Below are 21,289 nucleotides of genomic sequence, written 5' to 3' on the forward strand. Positions count from 1 at the left end.
CGTGCTCACCCCAAGCCACTTGCCCAGCACACCCTCAAAACCTTCGCTTTGGATGGTGTCACCCCTCTGCTCCTCAGCCCCTGGGGCAGCTCCTCCCTGCCCACTGGATTGAGTCTGAGCAGGTCCTGGTGGCATTCAAAGCCCCAGCACCCTCCCTGTCCCTAGGGTCACCACATTCACCAACACCCCAGTCTCTGGCCTCTTTCCTGTCTGAGTCTGCCTCCATCCTGGGACCCAGCCCCCTCGTTTACCCAGGCTCCATATGTGGGATCTTTCCTGTGTCCTTAGAGTGCAGGGACTTTAATTTCTCCCTTCACTCCTCAAATGCTCATGGATCCAATTATGAGGAGCATGTGTTTAGTGGCCATTCGTATATCTTCTTTTATGAAGTATTGGTTTAAGCCTTTTGTCCACTTTTATTGGATTGTTTGTCTTTATTACTGAGTTCTAGAAGTTCTTATACTCGATATGAGCCCTTTGTCAGATTCATGTATTGTAAATATTCTTTTCCCCGGCCTGTGACTTTTAAAAATGCTGTCTTTTGATGAACAGATGGTTTTAATTTGGATGAAGTCCAGTCTATCAATATTTTATACTTAGCACTTTCTCTGTCCTAGGAAATCTTTGTCAACTCCAGGGTCACAAAATAATTCTCATGGGTTTTTTTCTAGAAACTTTACATAGGTTTAGCCTTAGTTTTTGTTTAGGTCTGTGATCCATCTTGAATTAATTTTTTTCTTTTTTGTGGCTATGATGTTAGATAGGGGTCAAGATTTTTTTTTTCCATTGAAAAATGTATTTCCTTTCTGCATTGAATTATCTTGGTACATTAAAAAAATCAATAGACTGTGTAAATGTGAGTCTATTTCTGGCTTCTCTATTCTGTATCATTGATCTGTTTGTCTCTTCTTACTCTAACACCACCTGTCCTGATTACTGTAACTTTAGTTTTTCAAGACAGTAAGTCTTGAAATCAGATAATGTAAAATCCTTCAACTTTGCACTTCTATATCAAGAATTCCCCAACTGCTCATACAGTTGATTTTTGTATATTGCCCTTGAATCTTTCAGTTTCGGGGGTGCTTTTGATTTTTATTTATAAGCAGCTTTGTTGGAATATAATTCACAAGCCATACTATTCACCCCCTTAAAGTGCACAATTCAATGGTTTTTAGTATATTCACAGATATTTGCACACAATACCATAGGTATCTTGCCTGCTTGCTAAATTTTCTTATTCCAGTAGTTTTCTGGATAGATTGGGGGTGCCTGTATGCCAGTTGCGGGATCTGGAGGTGAGGTATCCTCAGTGGCTTGTGGGGGGCTTCCTGATGGGGTCCGCAAAGTGGTTAGTAGGATCCGCATCCCTTTGATGTTTTGAACCCTACCTGCTGTTCTCTCAGTTCCTCCCCACCCCTCAGTCATGCTGCTCACCTCAGTGTTTTGAAAGGAGTGAGAAATGCTCACCTCAGTGACCCCTGGGGCTGTGACTCTGAGAGGGTACCAAGGCCTCATGATGACCAGGGGGTCTTCAAAGGACAGGAATAGGTAGAGATGGGGAGGGCCCCACCTAGTGTCTTTTGCATGGTTCAGAGGTACGAACAGAGCTAAAAGCTTCTACAGTGGCTGCCCCTCACCCATCTCATTGTGGCCTTGAGTCCATCAGGGGAGAAGACAGGAGAGCACTTGAGCCCACTGGAGTGGGAGGTGGGAGGTGTAATTCTGGACCCCAGAATCACATGGCTTCATGTTATAAAACATATAGCAGAGAGCTCATTGCCTACTCAACTTCCCTACATCTACTAGACACTGCAAACTAAACTGTTGATCCTTCTCATCCTGCTTTCCCCACCTGGTCTTTCTCATCTTGGTAAATGTCACACTGTCTATGGTGCCACATTCATCTCATCCCACAATCAACAGACCAGCAAGATCTGTTGGCGTCACCTCCAAACACAACCCAACCATAGCTCTGCCTCCCCACTTCTGCTGGCCCTCTCACGCCACCATCACCTCTTACTTGCTGTTACTATAGCTTCCTAAGTGGATGCCCTTCTTCCCCCAAACCTTTACTAATTAATTCTCCACAGAGCAGTGACTTGGTTTTTCTTTTTATTGTGAACCAGATCCTATTACTTTTCTGCTTTCAACCCTCTCATGGCTTCCCATTGCTTGGAAGGAAGGGAGGAAGAGCCCAACTACAGCAGAAGTCTCAGTTGACCAGGGCTGAGACTAGAAGCCATAAGAGGGATTATTTTCCGTTTCAATTCCAAAGGCATTTATTTTCAAACTTTCCTTTCTCCCTGGGAATGTGCTAGTGGAAAAGGGGTTTGTGTATTAAGGGGCACTTCCGTGTTACTTGAAATATTATTCAGGAGGTATGTGTATGCTGTCGCTGAGCTCAATTTAAGGCGGGACATAGGGAGTGAATTCTAGTAACATTATCTGATCCACAACAGGGTTTTCAGGGGTTCAATCTGAACCTGACCCTTCTGGCCCCAGGAGAATGAAGGTAGGAGGAGGTCTGTCCAAGGGGGAGGCCTCACGAGCAGGGGAGCAGGAGGGAAACCCTGTAGCTTCCTCCCCCGAGGGGACCACGCTGCCGCTTGAGAACCATAGGCTCAGCTGTTGGGCCCAAGCCATTAAGGGAACGTTCAGAGCAGGATCCTTAACACGCCTTTTGCTCATTTTCCACTGAGAAGAGGACACTTCCCTGCACTGCTGCCCCTCCAGTCAGCCTCTCCACCTCCTCTTTACTGCACTCCATGGCAGAAGCTGAATGATCCAGTTGGTGGAATCAGGAGAACACATTAACCTGTCAGGGTCACTGCCGTGAGGAATCGTGCAGCCTGGCTGTCATTCAGACCAAGTGCAGAGCTATTCCCACCTCTGACACTGTCCCCAAGCAGTGAGCAATGCAGCAATGCAGGGTCCCACCTCCACCCCAACCCCCACCCCAAGGGCAGTCTGACTTCTAAAGCTTCCTAACCTGGCCTGGGTGGTGCAGATCAGCCTGACTTGTAGGTCTAACTGTCTTCCTTTCAGTCCTCAGACCCCACAGCCAGCCCTTACACACATTGGACAGCCACAGCTTCTTAGCTGAGGGATCAGCAGGTTCTGACCCCGACCAGCCCAGAGCACTGGGGGGAAAGCTGGCCTAACAAAGTCGTAGAGGATACTCAGGGTCTACGAGCCAGAAGCCAGCTGAGGGCTCCATTCCCAAATTCGCTGGAAAGGATAAAGCCCCCAGGCCTTTACTAAGCCGTCCCCTGCCATCCCCCTGCCCTCCCCAGTCAAGAAGCTAGAGGAGACAAGGCCCAGAAGAGGAGGCTTTTAATACAAAGAAGGCAGGGGATGGCCTGGGAAGAACTTAAATAAAGGGGATAAGAGTGTCAGGAGCCAGCAGCAGGGGGCCTGGGGGCCCTGTGGAGAGGGATGATGCAGACGGAGTTCCGGGCCTCTTTGATCCGCCACCACCGGCCAAGCCTGCAGGGGCGAGAGGAGCAGCTGAGGGCGGGCCCAACCCCACCCGGTATCCACCCCATTCCCACCCAGCCATCCACCCTATGCCATTTGCCCCACCCGCACCCCTCGAGAAGTGCCTCATACCTGTGCTCCTGCCCTACCCCGGCCACCAGGAAGTCCCCAGCACTGGAGAACTTCAGGCTATTGATAAAGCCCACCTGAGAAGAGGGAGGGAAAAGGCAGTAAGATGTGAGAACAGATCCCTCACCACAGCCCCAGCATCACAGTCAAAGGCCCAGCCTGGGTTAAATCCCTTCTCTGCGTCCTGCCACCTGGGCCGGCCCTCTACCCCTCAGGGCCTCAGCATCCACCTCTGTGAGCTGGGGAAAGTACAGCGCAGGCCTCGCAGAGAGTTTGTGGGGATGAAGGAGACAGTGTACGCCAAGTAGGACCTGGCTTCTGGTCCTGGCTCTGGAGACTCCATGACCATCACCATTGACCCAAGCCCTGAACTGTCACTAGAAGTCACTGACAGATCCTGCCACTCTGCCCTAGGTTGCACCAAGTCCACACACCCTAGCCTGGCATTCAGTCTGGCACCAGTCATGCAGAACCCATCACAGGGCCAGGCCCTCCATGCCTTTGCCCACACTTCCCTGCCTTATACCCCAGTAACCAGGACAGGGCCTAGGACAAGGAGGGGAGTGGAGACGGGGAAGGGAGAGGAAGAAGGGAGGGTTCCTGCAGGCCGTGTGCTAAGAGTTGGGGCTAGAAAGAGAAGTCATAGCTGGCCCTGCTCCAAGGAACCGCCCTTCTGGCAGGAAAACACTGTAACGGGCCTTGGGAGTGTGGTAAAGACAGGCTGGGTATTCAAGCCTCACTCACCAGGGGGATGTCGCAAAGAAGGTCAAGCTGCCGGAAGCCCTCCCCGCATTGCCAGAGCCGCACAGAGTTGCTGTGAGAGCCTGGGGGACAGGGAGACAGTGAGCACCCCCCTCACCAGCCCACCCTGAGATCCCCTCCTTTCTGCCACACAGGGCACCCACCTGTGGCCACGAGGTCTGTGTTGAGCAGGGCTGCCACCGATGACACCCAGAAGGGCTGCTCCAAGCCCAGCTCCCCCCGCAGCCCGTGGGCCTCACGCTGCAGGGCAAGTGGCCGCTTCTTAGAGAGGCCCCACAAGGCTACAGAACTGTGGACAGGGAGCAGGGTCAGTGAGGGGGCCAGGGGCAGGGCAGAAGGGCCACATGGCAGGAAGGGACCAAGTGCACACCAGCCACAGGAAGCAGACAAGGTCCCCTGTGCTCTCTGCCTCAATGTCCTCATCTATGGAAAGGGGTTACTACAGCTCCTGAGCAGGATTCTACGCGGCAAGTCCAGGGGCAGTGGCAGTGGTGGAAGGCAGCTCTTACCCATCGTCTGCACCCGACACCATATGCTCCTCGTTGATGAGCTGGATGCTGTCGATGGAGCCCCTGGAGAAACGCACCATGAGGGGCGTGGCCCAACCTCACCCCCAGCCCATGCGGGTGGCCCCCTCAATGCCCAGTGCAGCAGGCCACCTTACTGGTGGCCGTAGAAGACAAGCTGGGACTCCTCGGGGACCTTCCACACACGCACGGTCCCGTCCCGGCCCCCGGCGGTCACGCAGCACTCCCTGCTCAGAGCATCCAGTGCAGCCACAGCATCCTGGTGCCCGAAGCTGGAGAGGGGGACAGAGGGAGGATGGGGTCACCCGTGAACCTGCACGTGCACATCCGTGTGCCCTCTGCCCGCGCATACTCACAGCGTCTCCACGTAGGAGTTCTCCGCCACATTCCACACCTTCACAGAGCGGTCGTGGGACGTGCTGTAGAGCTGGTGGGTGCCTCTGCGGAATGCCAGCCCCTAAGGGTGCATGGAAAGAGGGCAAGAGGAACCTGGACTACAGCAGGAGAGACAGAGGTCAGGCCCAGGGAGGACATCCTGAAAAGCAGGTCACGTGGCACAGGAAGCCAGCCCCCGTCAAGAGCACTCTGGGGGGCTCTACGTGGAGCCAGGGGCACACTTGCCTGCCCTCAAGCAAGTACAGACTTCTCAGAGGCCTCCCTCTCCCTAGGCAAGCTCGACTCAGTCTCCCCCAGCTCTTCCCTATTGCTTCACCCTGTTTCTGTCCTGTTCACCAAAATGCAGGTTCCCTGAGGATGGGGACCCGCTGCCTCTTTCACACCATTCCCCGGATCCCAGTACCATGCCTGGCCCACTTGGGTGCTCAAGAAACGTCCACTAAAGGAGGCCCAGCTTCTCACCGACACGGCGTCCCGGTGTCCCGTGAAGGTGTACAGGTGCTGGCAGCTCTGGGCCTCCCAAATGAGAATGAGCTTGCTGCGGTCACCCGAGGCCTATGGAAACAAGGGCAATGGCCACGGGCACCCACCATGTGCCCACACCTCTCACCTACTCCCGGGGCCAATCCTGCCTTACCAGGTACTTCCCATCGGAGGAGATGGCCATGCAGAGGACGTGGCTACTATGGCTGGAGGGCTGCCCCTCGGCACCCTTCTTGGCTCGAGGGATCACATGAAGCTTCCGTCCACTTTCCACACTCCCTGACACCAAGGGGGAAGAGAGATGCTACTGGGACAGAAGGCAGGACTGTCTGGCAACCCCCATCAAGGGCAGCGTGGCACCATGGAAAAAATCCTGGCCTCAGGTCAGAAGATCTGGCCCAGCCACTGTGAGCCCCTGGACAAGTCACCTCAGTTTCCTCATCTGTTAAGTGGTGACAATAATCCCAAAGGGCAGCCATGAAGCCCGTAAGAAAAGGGACAGGAAAGTGCTTGGGACTGATGGTACGAGCTCTTCCTGTTACTACTATGGGTGGATGAGGACAGCCCTCAGTGGTCAAAGGCCAGGAACCCAGGAGGACCAGGAACTCAATCCTAGGACTGTGCACAGCCTCGACTGTCCTCTAGTCCAACTGCCCACCTGAAGCATCAATTCCCATTAAATCATCATCCTGCCTCCACTCCATCATCTCCAATGACACTGACAGGGAGCTCACAAGCCCCACTCCTGGGCAGAAGCTTCCACTGTCATCCAGAGAAAACCTCTTCGGAAGCAAACCTGTCTCCAGAAGCTTCCCCCGTCGGGTCTCAGTTTTCCCTAATTATTCCTTCCTCCCCAGACCAGCTGGCCCAGATGATCCCTCATGGCTGCACCCCAACCCAGGCACTCACTCACACTTAATAATGGTGCAGTCTTTGGAGGCAGAAAAGATGGCCAGGTCGTCAGGGGTGATAACCAAACATGTGATGGACAGCTGGTGGCCCCGTAAGATTCGAATGTCAGCAGGGTCTGGGGCCTGGATCTAGGCAGGCAGGGGCCGGGTCACTGCAACTGGGGGCAGGAAGGCCCCCTCCACACACACACACACACACACACACACACACACACACACACACACACACCATCCTTTCCCACCACACTGCCCAGAAGGAAAACCGGAGCCAGGGCTGCCAAGACCAGACCATTACCTAACCCTGTCTGCCCAAGTGCCCACTATGTTCCAGAGCAAACACCCCACAGCCTGAGTCCCCAGTTGGGCCATCTGCCCACCAACCCAGGTGATTCCCTCCAATCTGACACCAAAGTGCCCTGTCTGCTCACCTCCTTTGCCACCGACTTCTGCAGCCTGCCTCTCTGCTCGAGCTGCATGGAGAGGAGAGGGGTGAGATCCCAGGAGCAGGACCAGCCCCATCCCTTCCCTCCTACGACCCTCCCTCCACACTCACCACGTCCTCCTTCAGCCTCCCCGCCACCTGGTCCTCCTCAAATTCACGGGCCTCAGCCTTCTCCTCCTCTGTGTAGGACAGACCAAGCCAAGTAAACCAGGCCAACAACACCCCACTTTTCCCTTCCCATCCCCACCCACCACCTCAGTGCTGGGCCCTGAACATTTGGGCTGTGTCCCATGGAAGTTCAGGGCACCTCAGCCAAAGGGGAGGGAGGGCTGGATGGTCTCCTCCTGCCCACCCCCTGCCTTTACTTATCAGATCAGTCTGAAGCCCCCTGAAGGCCTGGCCCACCCCAGGAGATCCAGTAGAGCTCCTAGCCACCCTCCCACAGGGCCACCAGCAGCAGCAGCCCCAGCAGCCCACCCGGCTACCTGCATCAGTCACCCACCAGGTGGCTGGGGCCACAGCAGGCAGCCTCAGGCACAGACCCCACCCCTCACCTGCCCAGTCCACAGGCTCACCTTGCTGCTTGAGCTGCTCAAGGTAGAGCTTAGCCAAGCGCAGCTTCTTCTCCTGTGCGGTCTCCTCCAGCTCCTCTGCCTCCTCCTCCTCATTCCTCCTGGGAACTAGGCTGTGAGCAGGAGGAACTAGGCTGTGAGCAGGAGGGCTCGGCCTGCTCCTCTGGCCACTAGGACTGTGCTCCTCACTGCTTCCCCAGCCACTTGACACCCCCATCCCTGCCAGCTCTCATGGCCAATGGTCTCACACACAGAAAACCGAAAGATGTGACTTACCAAAATGAAAGGGCCCACTCAGGGCCCAACGTAAGGGTGAAAGCAGACCCCAAACCCAAAGAGATCACTGTGAAATCTCTCAACTCTGGAGGGAAAGAGAAGGTTCTACAGGCTTCCAAGAAAAATCAGACCATATACAAAGGGTCAGGAATCAAAATGACTCCAGAAGTCTCAACAGCAACACTGAGCAGGAAACAAAGGAGCTGCACGTACAAAATTCGGAATAAAACGCTAACCACTGGAATGGCATGCCAGTTAAACCATTAACGATAAATGAAGACATTATCAGATGTACAAGGTGCCACAAAAGTGGTCCTTTCTCCTTCTTTTAAGGATGGAGGATGTGCTCCCTGAGCAAGAGAGTGAGCTAAGAATGGGGAAGGCACGGGAGAAGATCCAACATGGAAAGCAGAAACGGCAGATCTCAGAACAACAACAACCCCCCAGACACAGGGGAGCAGCCAGCCCAGATCTGATGCAAGGAACCAAGAGGCAGACATGTTGGGACTATCAACGCCCCATCCTCACTGCCATGGCACCATCCTCTACCTTGAGGATGGGATTCCAGGTGAAGCTTAACTGGGCCTGGCTTGACCTTGTGCTAGCGAAGTCCTTGCTTTCCCCTCCATGCCCCTCACTCCCTCTTGAGTCCTACTTTGACTTGCTCCTGGGAGCTGGAGGTAAGTCACAGGAGCTCAGAAAACCCAGGGCAGCCCGTTCCCTCTGATCAAGTGCCTGCAGATACCTAGTCCCTGTCAGGTAGCCCAATTGTTTCCTAGACTCATCCATGACCTTGCCCACAACTTCCCCAGAAACGACCTTGGAAACTCTCAAGGAAGCCAAGGCCTGACCATGCTCCTGAGACCGGTTAGTACCCAGTGCCCAGCAAGTCTTCAGCCAACAGGGTTGGTGCTGCCCCTCCCTCATACACCAAGGTCTTAACTTCTACTCAGTTTACCCAAGGAATCAATCTATTGTTTCGGGTTCACATATAGAAGACAGAACTCTAAAGAAAACCAAAGCAAGTATACAACCACTGTAATTCCACTCAAATAACATTCTGGAAAAGGCAAAATTCTAGGGACAGCAGTTACTGGTTGGAAGGGGGTGGGAATTGACTGCAAAGGAGCCATGGGGGATTTTGGTGGGTGGTAAAACCCTTCTATATCTTTACAGTGGTGGTAGTTACACGACTATATGCGACTGTCACAATTCAAAGAACAGTACACTAAGAAAGGTAAATATTACTGTATGTAAGTTATACCTGAATCAGAAAAGGGAAAAGAAAAAAAAAGAAGAAGAAAAAGGAAGGAAGGAAACCAAAGAAATGATTAACTTAAGTCAGGAATGGCAGTTGGGGCTTCTAAGTTTCTACAAATGGTCTATCTAGTTCTGGTGGGTGCACAGAGGTTCATCATTTCATCATTACTCTCTATGGTACAATTACAGTTCATTAACTCTTCTGTAGCTAATACATTTCACAACACATTTTAAAAATATTTAAAAGTGCTTAACACAGGGCCTGGCACATACCCACAGTAACCTTAAGACTACAAAAAGTTTATACTAAGTCTTTCTGTGAGCAGGTTAAGGCCAACATGTACTCAACTTTTAGAAGGAGAATTTCTAAAGCCAACTGTTAAGGAAGGCACCGGGATTCTGATATGACAGCTTCCATGCCACAGGGTCAGGCCTGATACCCTGCTAGACCCCTCTGAACTCTGCAACATACTCCACCCCCATCACCTGCAGAATGGAGGAGGTACGCAAAGCCCTCCACAGTCCAGATGCACCCAGTGCCTACCTTCCCATCCTCTCCATCTCCCATCTAGCCTGCTTAGCCCCCGACTTTTCTCTGATCCCTGAATGCCTTCCCTACCTCTCCACGAGGAACCCCTCCTCATCTCTCCAGGCCCCATTTAAACTCCCCTTCTCTGTTCCAACAACACGCAGCTCTAAGATACACATCCCACCACAACACATTCCGTGTTCACCTGCCTGCTCATCTCTGTTCTCTCAACAGTGAAACTAGTGCCTGGCACTCTCAATAACTGTGAAATTGTGGGAGAACAGAATGAAGAACTAGCAAGCATTTCTTGCATCCCTCTCCCCTCGCCTGAGTTCAGCTCCCTGTCATGAAGGAAGGTCTCACTGGTCTCCCATTAGGACTGGGGGTCCTCCCCACACAGAGACCCTGCCCCTGCAGCGAAGGAAATGACAGTTCTCAGGGTCAAAAAGTGGAGGAAAGAATCAAGATCTGAGAATCAAGGGCCAGAGTCCTGGGTTCTAGGCCCAGCTCTAGCCCCCGTCATTGAATACTCCTTCCATACACAACGGGCCCCAGTGTTCTTTTCTACTAGGTGTGAAAAAAGAGCTCACCTCTCACTCTCCGAGTCGCTGGAGATCTCCTCATTCATCTTGCCGCCACCCTTGGACTTGCCCTTGTCCCCAGAAGAGTCGTCCTAGGAATTATATAATACTTTTGTTTTTTTCGGTACGCGGGCCTCTCACTGTTGTGAGATCTCTCCCGTTGCGGAGCACAGGCTCCGGACGCGCAGGCTCAGCGGGCATGGCTCACGGGCCCAGCCGCTCCGCGGCATGTGGGATCTTCCCGGACCGGGGCACGAACCCGCGTCCCGTGCATCGGCAGGCGGACTCTCAACCACTGCGCCACCAAGGAAGGCCCTATAATACTTTATTTGGTCAGGGGTCCCGACCACCCCGGCTCTGACCAAGGGCCCCTTAGGGTCCCTCGAGAGTCACTGGGAAAGGCGGTAGCCCCCGGCTCAAGTGAAAGGCTTTTTCAGTATTTGGCGCGCGGAGAACGGGACGAAGCTGACTCCAGCTGGGGTCCCGGGGGCGAGGGGACCGGTGCCGGGGCCCCCGGATGGGGATAATGGTGGTCCCAGTAACATAGGATGGACCCCGCCCCGCCAAAGCTCCATGCTCACCTTTCGCCGCAGCTTGCCGGCCCCCGCACCAGCCCCGGCCCCCGAGGCAGGCTTTCCCCTCTTTCGAGCCGCCCCTGTCGCCGACATGCTGCCCACCGTGTGTGTTGGCGGCGGCTCCTAGAGAACTCACGTGGCGGCTAAACCCGGGCCGTCCCACAAGACTCCAAGCCAAGATAGGCTCCCACCGCCCGGTGGGCCCCGCCTCCCACAGCTCCATTGGGCCCTTGGGTAGGTTCTGTCACGCCCCCAAGCGCCCATAGGATAACTGCCTGTGGCCACGCCTCCTAGAACTCCTATAGGCTCCCGCGGCCGGCTCCAGTAGGAAGCAAGCCTCTCCCTGGCGCTTCCGGCCAGCGGCTGCGGCGCGTGCGCCCTGGCGCTGACTGACGTATGAAGAGGTGTCGGACCCCGACACCGTCTCTGTGTTTGCTCTCCTTGGACGCTGGGGGTCGCCAGAGACGCGGGATTCCTTTTCCTGGAACGTGACTCCTCCCCGTCAGGGGCGGGAGCCAGGGTGAGAGAGTCTGACTCTAAATAACCGGGGGGTGGGGGGAGAGGGATCCGGCAGCCCCCGGGAGAAGAAGGCAATGCCCGCACCTGGGGCCAAGGTCACTGGACAACCGGTGGATACGTATTGCATGCCTCAGGCCAGATGAGCAGCTCTAAGGGCGCGTCAGTCCCCTGGGCCTTGGCTGTGTCAGGATCAAGTGTCCACCCATCCATGGGACAGGCTGCCTGCCCGCCTCGGCCTGCCCAGCCTCTGACTCACCAGACTGGTGGCCAAATAGCTGGAATCCTACCCACAACCACTTCTTCCCCGCTCCCCTAAGGCTTACGGGAGGTTGTTAGAACTAGGACTGCCTGGGAGTTACTGACCTGGTGGCCACCACCTCTCCCAGGTCCCTGCTTCTCTTAGGTGAGTGCCCTATGGCCTTGCCCACAGCCCTCCACAGGGCAGGTCAGGGCGGGTGTGACTGACCCTTGCCCTCTGGCAGTTCAATGCCACTGGTCTGGGACGGAGACTGGCACCCCAGAATTCTTGAACCTGCTGGGAAGGGTTTCTGTGCTATTGGGTCCCAAGCTTTGGAGAGACAGATCTGGCCTTAGGAGTGCTGCCCCCCGGGAGCCACTGCCCACTCTCCTCCATAGCTGGGGTGACTCAGCCCAGCAACCACGCCAGGTCCAAGTTAGCTGAGATGGGGGAGGAGCAGAGAGTGCTCTGGGGAGAGGAGCCCAGAAATGGGAGGGGGGAGATTCTCCTTTCACTTTCCCTTCAACCTCAGAACACACAAAAGATCCATAGAGGGTGGAGAGCCCCTCTTCCTTGACCAGACTGGGCAGACTGGACAGGGGCCTGGCCTGGCCCTGGTGACTGGAGAAAGGGGTGTATCTGGGGTGCAGAGAGCCGGTTTTGGTCAGGGACAGGGAGTGGGGAAATGGAGGCAGAGGGAGGTCACCAAAGGGCAATCTCAGGGTGGGGCAAGTTGGTGATGTGCCAGCCAGGTGGGACGCAAAGGCCATGGATGCCTGAGGGCCCCCTCTGTGCCCTAGAACAGCCGTGGCTCCAAAGTGCAAGCCCCAGGTGCAGCGTGAGAGTCCTGAGAAGAAGAAGGGGCGTCAGGAGGCACAAGAGGAGGACAGTTTCCACTCCACTGCCGAGGCCCTCCACCCACAGAGAAGCGCATAGCCTAAGTAGACCCCCTGTGCCCATTCAGCTGCAACCCTGGGACCCAGGTAAGCTGTAGTCCCCGCCCAGTCTCAGTGCCTGCTCCCTCTTGGGTACAAATACACTCAGACCTCCTCCCCTCCCACTTGGCTCTGGCCAAATAGTTCAAGGCTCCCACGTAAACTGTGTTCTTCCAAGACCCCAAAGGTCAGGCAGGGCTATATCCCATCAGATCCAGGTGGGTCATGTCTGCTCTTCAGACCCCAGGACAGGCCCCTGAGCTTCTCAATCTTCCCCCAACAACACTTAAGGCAGGGTTCCCAGACAGGGCCTCCTCTGACACCCCAGTGCAGTGTGATTCCTGTCAGCATGCAGCCAAGTACCCCATCCCACCCAGAGGCAGCCGGAGCCAGCCTGCCCTCCGCACACCCCCTCTGGCCACAGGTGCATGAAGACTACGACTGTATCCTGAACCAGACCAACACTGGGAGCAACAACAAGTTCTACATCATCCAGCTGCTGGAAGAAAGTGACTGCTTTATCTGCTGGAACCGCTGGGGGCGCGTGGTGAGTACCACCCACCCACCCTGTGCCCGCATCCTCCCCACCTCTCCCTGCTCAACGCCTCCCCCCTGCTCCCCGGGGTCCCCACAGCTTACTCAGGCCAAAAGGCCACAGCCTCTGACTGTGCCCTGCCCCACCTCTGACATCCAGGGGTGCTCGGCACAGGGCCTGCACAGTAGAGGCCAGCAAACATTTACGGCGGGCACTGTGGTAGGCACACCTCTGAAAATTGTTGCTTGCCGGGAGAGATGGGCCAGTCAAAACTCAGCCGCTTCATGTCACTGGAGGATGCACAGAAGGACTTTGAAAAGAAATTTCAGGACAAGACCAAGAACAGCTGGGCAGAGCAGGACCACTTTGTGGCCCACCCTAGCAAGTATACACTTAGCAAAGTACAGAGAGAGGATGGGGCCCAGGAAGCCATGGTGAATGTGAAGTGGCCAGGAAGGGAGGGTGGGCCTGGGCCGAGGGAAGGGACGGCCACTGCCCAGCTGTACACCCTCAGGCACAGGCCTTCCTCTCTGGCCTCGGTCTGGCCAGGCCCTGCTCCAGGTGCAGGTGCCCTGCCCAGCTGCTCCTGCCCACGTGGGCCCTCTACCCCGAGGTAGATGGAGGCCCAGTGAGGACCGTGGTTCAGCAAGTACAGTCCTGCTCCCTGGACGCAGCCACACAGAAGCTTACAACCAACATCTTCAGCAAGGACATGTTCAAGAATGCCATGGCTGGGCTTCCCTGGTGGCGCAGTGGTTGAGAGTCCACCTGCCTATGTAGGGGACACGAGTTCATGCCCCGGTCCAGGAAGATCCCACATGCCGCAGAGCGGCTGGGCCCGTGAGCCATGGCCGCTGGGCCTGCGTGTCCGGAGCCTGTGCTTCGCAACGGGAGAGGCCACAACAGTGAGAGGCCTGCGCACCACAAAAAAAAAAAAAAAAAAAAAAAAAGAATGCCATGGCTATCATGAACCTGGGTGAGGGGGGAGGAGCAAGGAAGGGTAGCAGGGGTCTGGGGGTGGCAGGGCTGTGGGCCTGACTCCCCACTCTCCCCATCCCCCCAGATGTGAAGAAGATGCCACTGGGGAAGTTGAGCAAGCAGCAGATTTCCCGGGGTTTGGAGGCCTTGGAGGCAGTGGAGGTGGCCCTGAAAGCCCTCGCAGATCGTGGCCTCAGCCTGGAGGAGCTGTCCTCCCACTTCTACACCATCATTCCCCACAGCTTCGGCTGTAGCCAGCCCCCACCCATCAACTCCCCAGAGCTTCTGCAGGCCAAGAAGGACATGCTGCTGGTGAGGGTTGGCAGGTTGCAGGCAGTGGGGTTACCAAACAGATAGATGGGGCAAGGGAGATGGGGGACAGATAGATGGACTGTGATGGGCAGGCCAAAGGACAGGGGAGGGGAAGGCCAGACAGATAGATGGGGTGGGGCTGAATAAGGTGGGATGGCCATGGTCCTATTTATGTGGGAGGGGGAGGGGAGGCCCAGGGTCAAGGGGACACACAAGCTGCCAGTGCCCATCCCCTTAGGTGCTGGCAGACATCAAGCTGGCCCAGGCCCTGCAGGCAGCCCCCGAGGAGACAAAGTAAGTGGAGGAGGAGCCACACCCACTGGACCGAGATTACCAGCTCCTCAAGTGCCAGCTCCAGCTGCTGGACCCAAAGGCACCTGAGTACAAGGCGGGCCGGTCCCCACAGAGGAGCCGAGCTAGCAGTGGGCACTGGCCCTTTGCCTGTCTGCCCTCCAGGTGCCCAGAAGAATCCCTCTCCTAGGGCCTTCTCTCGCTGTGTCTCCAGCGCCTGAGGAGAGCTCTGGGACTGCAGGGGACAAGTGGAGGTTAGTCCATACATTTCTTGCTCTTGGCACCCAGCTTCTCTCCCCGCAGGTGATACATACCTACTTGGAAAAGACTGGCAGCAAGTACAGTTGCCCTGCTCTTCAGCATAGTTGGACAGTGAACCGAGAAGGGGAAGTGAGGAAGATTCCCTCCCCACCATCACTACTTTGTCCCTTAGGAGGTGACGTTGGCTTATCTTCCCTTTAGCGAGTTGGCTGAGAAACTCTGACCAGTTTCCACCAGGCCTAGGTCTTGTGCATGTGTGCATGAGTATGTGAGTGACTAGGGAACCCTTGGCCTTGGTCATACCCTCTGATGGCAGACAGAAACACCTGAGCTTGGGTGGCATGACTCTCCCGGTTCCCATCTCCCCACCTAGGGAGATCAGTTCCAGGCCCACGACAAGCTGGGTAATCGGAAGCTACTGTGGCACAGCACCAACATGGCTGTGGTGGCCGCCATCCTCACCAGTGGGCTCCGCATCATGCCACATTCTGGTGGCTGTGTTGGCAAAGGCATCTACTTTGCCTCGGAGGACAGCAAGTCAGCTGGCTATGGTGAGGTGTCCCTTAGGGCCAAGCCCTGAGTAGTTATGCGGACACTAAGGAGCATGGGGCCCATTACTTGTCCCACCTGCGGTGGATCCAGGAGAGGACCCCTTGGATAGTTACGGACTAGAGAGCTCTGTGGGGCATCCTGGGGGTTGGGGGACTCAAAGGAGGCATCCGCTGGTCAGCGACAGCTTCCTGGAGAAGGTGATGCAGATGGGATGAGTGTGCCAACCTGACCTGGGAGGGGGTGAAAGAGGAGCCTTCAAGGTAAAGCAGCCAGGGAGTGGCACGAAGCCTGGGAGGCTGTGGCAGGTCAGCACCTCCAGGCACGGCCTGATGACAAAGCTTAGAGCAAACGCCTAGTGTGGGTGTGGGGCTTGGGGGCCCAGGAGGATCAAGGGAGCCTTATTCAGAGAGCGATGGGGAGTACAGTTGAACGTGGCTGCAGCTACTGGGAGGGTGGCAAAGGCCAGAGGCTGCAGGGAGGCTGTGTTCCCATCCAGGCCAAATGTGATGGGCCCCCAGCCCAGGGCAATGGAGGCAGAGGAGGAGAGAATCCATGAGAGGAGTATGTGGGAGGTGGGATGGGCAGCATTGTGGGAAAGGGTCGAGGGTGTCTCCAATGACCCCCAAGTTTCTGTCCAGAGGTGTCCTCACTGAGGTGACCTGCCCCTACTGGCTCCTCAGCCCAGGTTGACCTCATTATTGGAGACCACTACCCACCCCCACTCAAGAGAGCAAGGTCGGAGGATTCATCCAAGTGCAGATGGAGCTGAAGGTTCCTCAAGGCCAAGGCGTCCACTAGGAGGGCAGAGGAGCCTAAGAAGGAGTGGAGGGTGGCCTCAGGAGAGCATTGCAAGGGAGTCTCAGGGTAGAGGGTGAAAGATGCCATGGCAAAGTCAGCAGAGCAGGCCTGAAAAGCCCCCACCCCAGATACGGTCACTGGAAGGCCATTACTGACCTTGGTGAGGGTGGCAGACGCCTGGCCTCTGGGAGTTGAGGAGTGGAGGAGAGGGGGAGGGAGCACAGCCAGGACAAGGGGCCTGGAGAAATGGTTGGAGGAAGGATGGAAGAAGGATGGGTACTTTTCTGGGCCGGGGCAGCAAAGCCAAAGGAGATAACAGTGCAGCAGAGAGGAGCCCAGGGAGTCAGACAGAGAGCTGGTCTGCCTACCCTGAGCCTCCCTGTGTCTCCCAGTTACTGGCATGTCCTGCGGGGCCCATGACATTGGCTACATGTTCCTGGGTGAGGTGGCAGTGGGCAGAGAGTACCGCATCACCGTCTATGAGCCCAGCTTGAAGCAGCCACCCCCTGGCTTTGACAGTGTCATTGCCCGTGGCCACACAGAGCCTGGTGAGTCCCATGAAGCTGGACAGGCCTAAGGATAGAGGTGAGGCTGAGATGGAGCAGGATGCTTTCAGAGAGGAGGTGAGCAAGGAAGGGGCTTGTGAGGAAGGACAAAAAGAAGCAGGATTCTTCACTGCAGTCATTCACTTTATCATTCAACAAACATTCACTGATTCAACAAATCTTTCCTGGGCATCCAGGAGAGCTTCAAAGAAGAGTTGTCATTGACTGAGCATTGAAAGATGAGCAGGCATTTCCCAGGCAGAGAAATGGGGGAGGAGATTCCAGGCAGAAGGCCCAGCCTATGCAGTGGTTTGGAGTTTGGCAAGGTGGGAATGAGCGGGCACTCCCTGTGGTAGAAGTGGAGAGCACAGGGGGTAGGACTTACCGGTAAAGCCAAGGACCAGTGACCCTTGGGTCATTCATGGCCCTTGCTGTGCCCTGCAGTTCCAACCCAGGACACCAAGCTAGAGCTGGATGGCCAGCAAGTGGTGGTGCCCCAGGACCAGCCCATGCCCTGCCCAGAGTTCAGCAGCTCCAGCTTCTTCCAGAGCGAGTATCTCATCTACCAGGAGAGTCAGTGCCGCCTACGCTACCTACTGGAGGTTGGCCTCTGAGCTGTCTGCCCGACCCGCCTCCCATCCACCGCCAGGAGCTAGACCATCATCCTCAATCTTCCTCCCATCCCTGGTGCCCCCATATCACCCCTTCTTGCTCTCAAATCTCCCTCCTGTGTCCAGACAGTGATCCCCTCTCCCTCTAATCCTTGTTGGTCCTGGCATGGCTGTGGCCTCAGTCTTGCCTCCTAAGGTGATGGGTGTGATGGATTGGCGTTATTACTGGGACATGGATACAGCAGCCTATTCAAGCCTGTGTAGTTAGAGGGGCACAGGCTGAGAGTGGGCGGGTCCCACATCCACCCGGGCCATCCACCCTGGCCCAAACTGTCCATCCGAGAGAGGCGTGATCACCGAGGTGGGCTGCACTTCAGACATGCACAGGCAAGTGCACATTGTATTGGCTCACCCCCTGACCTCTGCTTGTCTGTGCCAAAGCTGCACCAGGCCTGGGCCTCCTTGCTCTCCACAATGACCCACCACACCACATAGCAGTCCCAGCCCCACTCCAGGGAGTGACCACTCACATGGGAGGACGTGGGTTATACACATACTCCCACCCACCCTGGTCAGTCTACATTGGTCACTGCAACAACCGGCCTCCTCTGATCATTGAGCCTCCAAAAGGGACCCTCCCCATCAACTCAGAACTGTTGGTCACGTGGGGACCCACCTGGTGATTCTGTCCTTTAGCCCAGACATGGCCAGGCAAATCAAGCGTTCCTTGTGTCTGGGCACCAAACACCCATGTGTGTCTTCTATGTGAATATCATAAATGAATTGATAATATCTGAAAGGGGTGCAGCTCTGCTGTCATGAAAGGAATGCTAGTTATTACCCCAGGTTACCCTGTCCACAAACAAGGGGTGCAGATGCTAGACAGCAGCAGGTCAGGGTCCAGTGCAGTGTCACACACCACATTTAGTTGTCATGTCTCTTTGGTCTCCTTTCATCTGAAACCATTCTTCAGCCTTTTTTTTTTTTCCTTCATAACTTTGACACTCTTGACACTACTGAAGAGTACAGGCCAGTTGTTTTATAGACTGTCTCTCGGTTCGGGTTTGTCTGATGTTTTGCAGTGATTAGATTCGGGCATTGCAGTTTGGGCAGGAACATTACATGAATGCTGTGTCCTCAGTGCACTGTATCAGGAGGGATATGTCCCATTCTTGGTGATGTAAATTTGGTTGCTCAGGGTCGTGTCCACCAGGTTTCTCCACTGGGAAGTTACCATTTCCCCCATTTTTAATTAATCAGTAATCTGTGGAGAAATATTTTGAGGTGTAAGTGTCCCATTCCTCATCAACTTTCACCCACTAGCTTTAAAATCCAATGATGATTTTTACCTGAAATGGATGACTTGAATCGATTTTTGCTAAGATGGTTGCAAATGATAGTTATCTAATTTAATCCCATCATTCCTTCTATATTTATTAATAATAGCCCCCTTTATCAGTATGGATTTGTGGGTTCCTATTTTATGCAATGGATTATAATCCATTACTATTATTATTTTGATCCTCAAATTGTCCCAGCTTTGGCCAGCAGAAGGTCCTTCAAGCTGACTCCTGTATCTACATCATTTTATGAGCACTTCCCTATGTTCTGGTATCACACGATGTTCCAGGCTCATCTTGCACAAAGCTAGAATCAGCCATTTCTCCAAGGAGCCCTGGTTCCCTAGAGCAGGAAATGGTATTTAGAATCCAAGATCTGGGCAGTAGGTATGTTCTTTGGTACTGGGTGTCATTGCTTTTCAGTCCCAGCAGCAAAGAGGGCTAGGAAATATGTATATGTAAATAAACACATCTATCTGTGTCTGTTTCTGCAATTCCAATCCAACACCATATGGTCTTTCCATTCTTCCCCATATCCATAGTTTTACTCCCTTCTCCAACTGTCAGAACTTTGGTTCTCATCAACGTCAATATATTTACTTATTTGCTCAATCCCTCACAAAAAGCAGTTTCAAAATTGCTACACCCAATACCATTGTGAAAAACAAACTTTCTAATTAGAGCTCAAGATTTACTGAATCATTCAAGATTATCTTTTTGTCTTTAGACTGAGGGTCAATGATCAAAGCAACAATTTGAACACAGGTTCAAATGTTACTTGGATTAGTTATTTATTTCCCTTCAGTGTGGCTATATTATTCATTTGAAATGCAGGTAGGTTCATTTGCTTCTATTTATATTCACTTTTAGGGTTTTTCTCATTTTCATTGATTTATTTTTTTCAACATGTAGAGCATTAACATAGTTCTCAAAAGTCCAATCTATCCAAATCTATGCTCAGAAGAGTGTCCTCCTAGCCCTCTCACTCCATGCCCAACCACCTGCTGTAGTTTCTGGTTTATCCTTCCTGCATTTCTTTGAAAAAAAAACAAAAAACAAAAACAGACGAACTACAAAGTGTTTTGTGTGTGTGTGTGTGTTTTTTTTTTTTTTTTGGCCGCGCGGCATGCAGGATCTTCCCCAGCCAGAGATCAAACCCACACCCCCTGCAGTGGAAGCATGTAGTCTTAACCACTGGACCGCCAGGGAAGTCCCAAAGTGTTTTTGTTTGTTTGTTTGTTTTGTTTTTAATAAATTTATTTATATTATTTATTTATTTTTGGCTGCATTGGGTCTTCATTGCTGCACGCGGGCTTTCTCTAGTTGCGGCGAGCGGGGGCTACTTTTCGTTGTGGTGAGCGGGCATCTCATTGCAGTGGCTTCTCTTGTTGTGGAGCACGGGCTCTAGGAGCGCGGGCTTCGGTAGTCGTGGCACACAGGCTCAGTAGTTGTGGTATGCGGACTCAGTAGTTGTGGCACACAGGCTTAGTTGCTCCGTGGCATGTGGGATCTTCCTGGACCAGGGCTCAAACCCATATCTCCTGCATTGGCAGGCGGATTCTCAACCACTGCACCACCAGAGAAGCCCTTTTTTGTTTTTAATTAATTAATTTTATTTATTTATTTTTGGCTGCATTGGGTCTTCGTTGCTGTGCGCGGGCTTTCTCTAGTTGCAGCGAGTGGGGGCTACTCTTCATTGCAGCGTGCGTGCCCCTCACTGTGGTGGCTTCTCTTGTTGTGGAGCATGGGCTCTAGGCGCGTGGGCTTCAGTAGTTGTGGCACGCAGGGTCAGTAGTTAGTTGTGGCTCACGGGCTCTAGAGCGCAGGCTCAGTAGTAGTGGGCACATGGGCTTAGTTGCCTCACGGCACGTGGGATCTTCCCAGACCAGGGCTCGAACCCGTGTCCCCTGCATTGGCAGGCAGATTCCTAACCACTGCACCACCAGGGAAGTCCCTCCCAAAGTGTTTGTGTTTTTGTTTTTGTTTTTTTGCGGTACGCGGGCCTCTCACTGTTGTGGCCTCTTCCCCTGCGGAGCACGGGCTCCGACGCACAGGCTCAGTGGCCATGGGTCACAGGCCCAGCCGCTCCACGGCATGTGGGATCTTCCCGGACCGGGGCACGAACCCATGTCCCCTGCATCGGCAGGCAGACTCTCAACCACTGCGCCACCAGGGAAGCCCCCAAAGTGTTTTGAGTGTTTTAAAAAAAGTGTTTTAATTGCTAATTTAGTTGAATGATTTTGCAGGGAGCATGCACTCTCCAACCCACCATAGTCCCCATCCCTCCCTATTGCCTTCCCTAGTCCTCTGTTCTCATTTGCTTTCCCACCTGGCCCTGCTGAGCCCTCCCCAGACCCTGGTGGCTTGGGGGCTGCCCCAGGCCTGCAGGCCTAACTGGGCAGTGAGAAAGCCAATGCTCTCTCTTTCTGAACCAAGACCTCAAGAATCCAGCTT

At 54.2% G+C, this 21,289-nt stretch overlaps 2 protein-coding genes across 2 annotated transcripts; one reads left to right on the plus strand and one right to left on the minus strand.

Annotated features, from left to right (window-relative positions):
- Positions 1–3,322: 3,322 nt before the first annotated feature.
- RRP9 (ribosomal RNA processing 9, U3 small nucleolar RNA binding protein) lies at positions 3,323–11,090 on the minus strand. The gene is made up of 15 exons (XM_060109728.1): positions 10,927–11,090; positions 10,355–10,437; positions 7,703–7,812; positions 7,239–7,306; positions 7,114–7,155; positions 6,688–6,814; positions 5,929–6,053; positions 5,754–5,846; positions 5,252–5,352; positions 5,033–5,167; positions 4,878–4,940; positions 4,512–4,657; positions 4,351–4,430; positions 3,610–3,683; positions 3,323–3,486 (listed from the first exon to the last, which is right to left on the minus strand). The coding sequence occupies exons 1-15, from the start codon at positions 11,011–11,013 to the stop codon at positions 3,393–3,395; spliced, it is 1,428 nt and encodes a 475-aa protein (XP_059965711.1). The 5' UTR covers positions 11,014–11,090; the 3' UTR covers positions 3,323–3,392.
- On the plus strand, positions 11,012–20,111 carry PARP3 (poly(ADP-ribose) polymerase family member 3). The gene is given in 13 exon segments (XM_060111489.1): positions 11,012–11,023; positions 11,782–11,842; positions 12,483–12,590; positions 12,593–12,660; positions 13,037–13,163; positions 13,403–13,587; positions 13,761–13,902; positions 14,211–14,437; positions 14,676–14,825; positions 15,032–15,118; positions 15,363–15,540; positions 16,732–16,887; positions 17,329–20,111. Coding segments are annotated over 13 exon segments (1,671 nt in total). The 3' UTR covers positions 17,499–20,111.
- The last annotated feature ends 1,178 nt before the right edge of the window (positions 20,112–21,289 follow it).

Source organism: Mesoplodon densirostris, chromosome 10 (assembly GCF_025265405.1).
Source record: "Mesoplodon densirostris isolate mMesDen1 chromosome 10, mMesDen1 primary haplotype, whole genome shotgun sequence".
In the NCBI taxonomy this organism is placed as follows: Eukaryota; Metazoa; Chordata; class Mammalia; order Artiodactyla; family Ziphiidae; genus Mesoplodon; species Mesoplodon densirostris.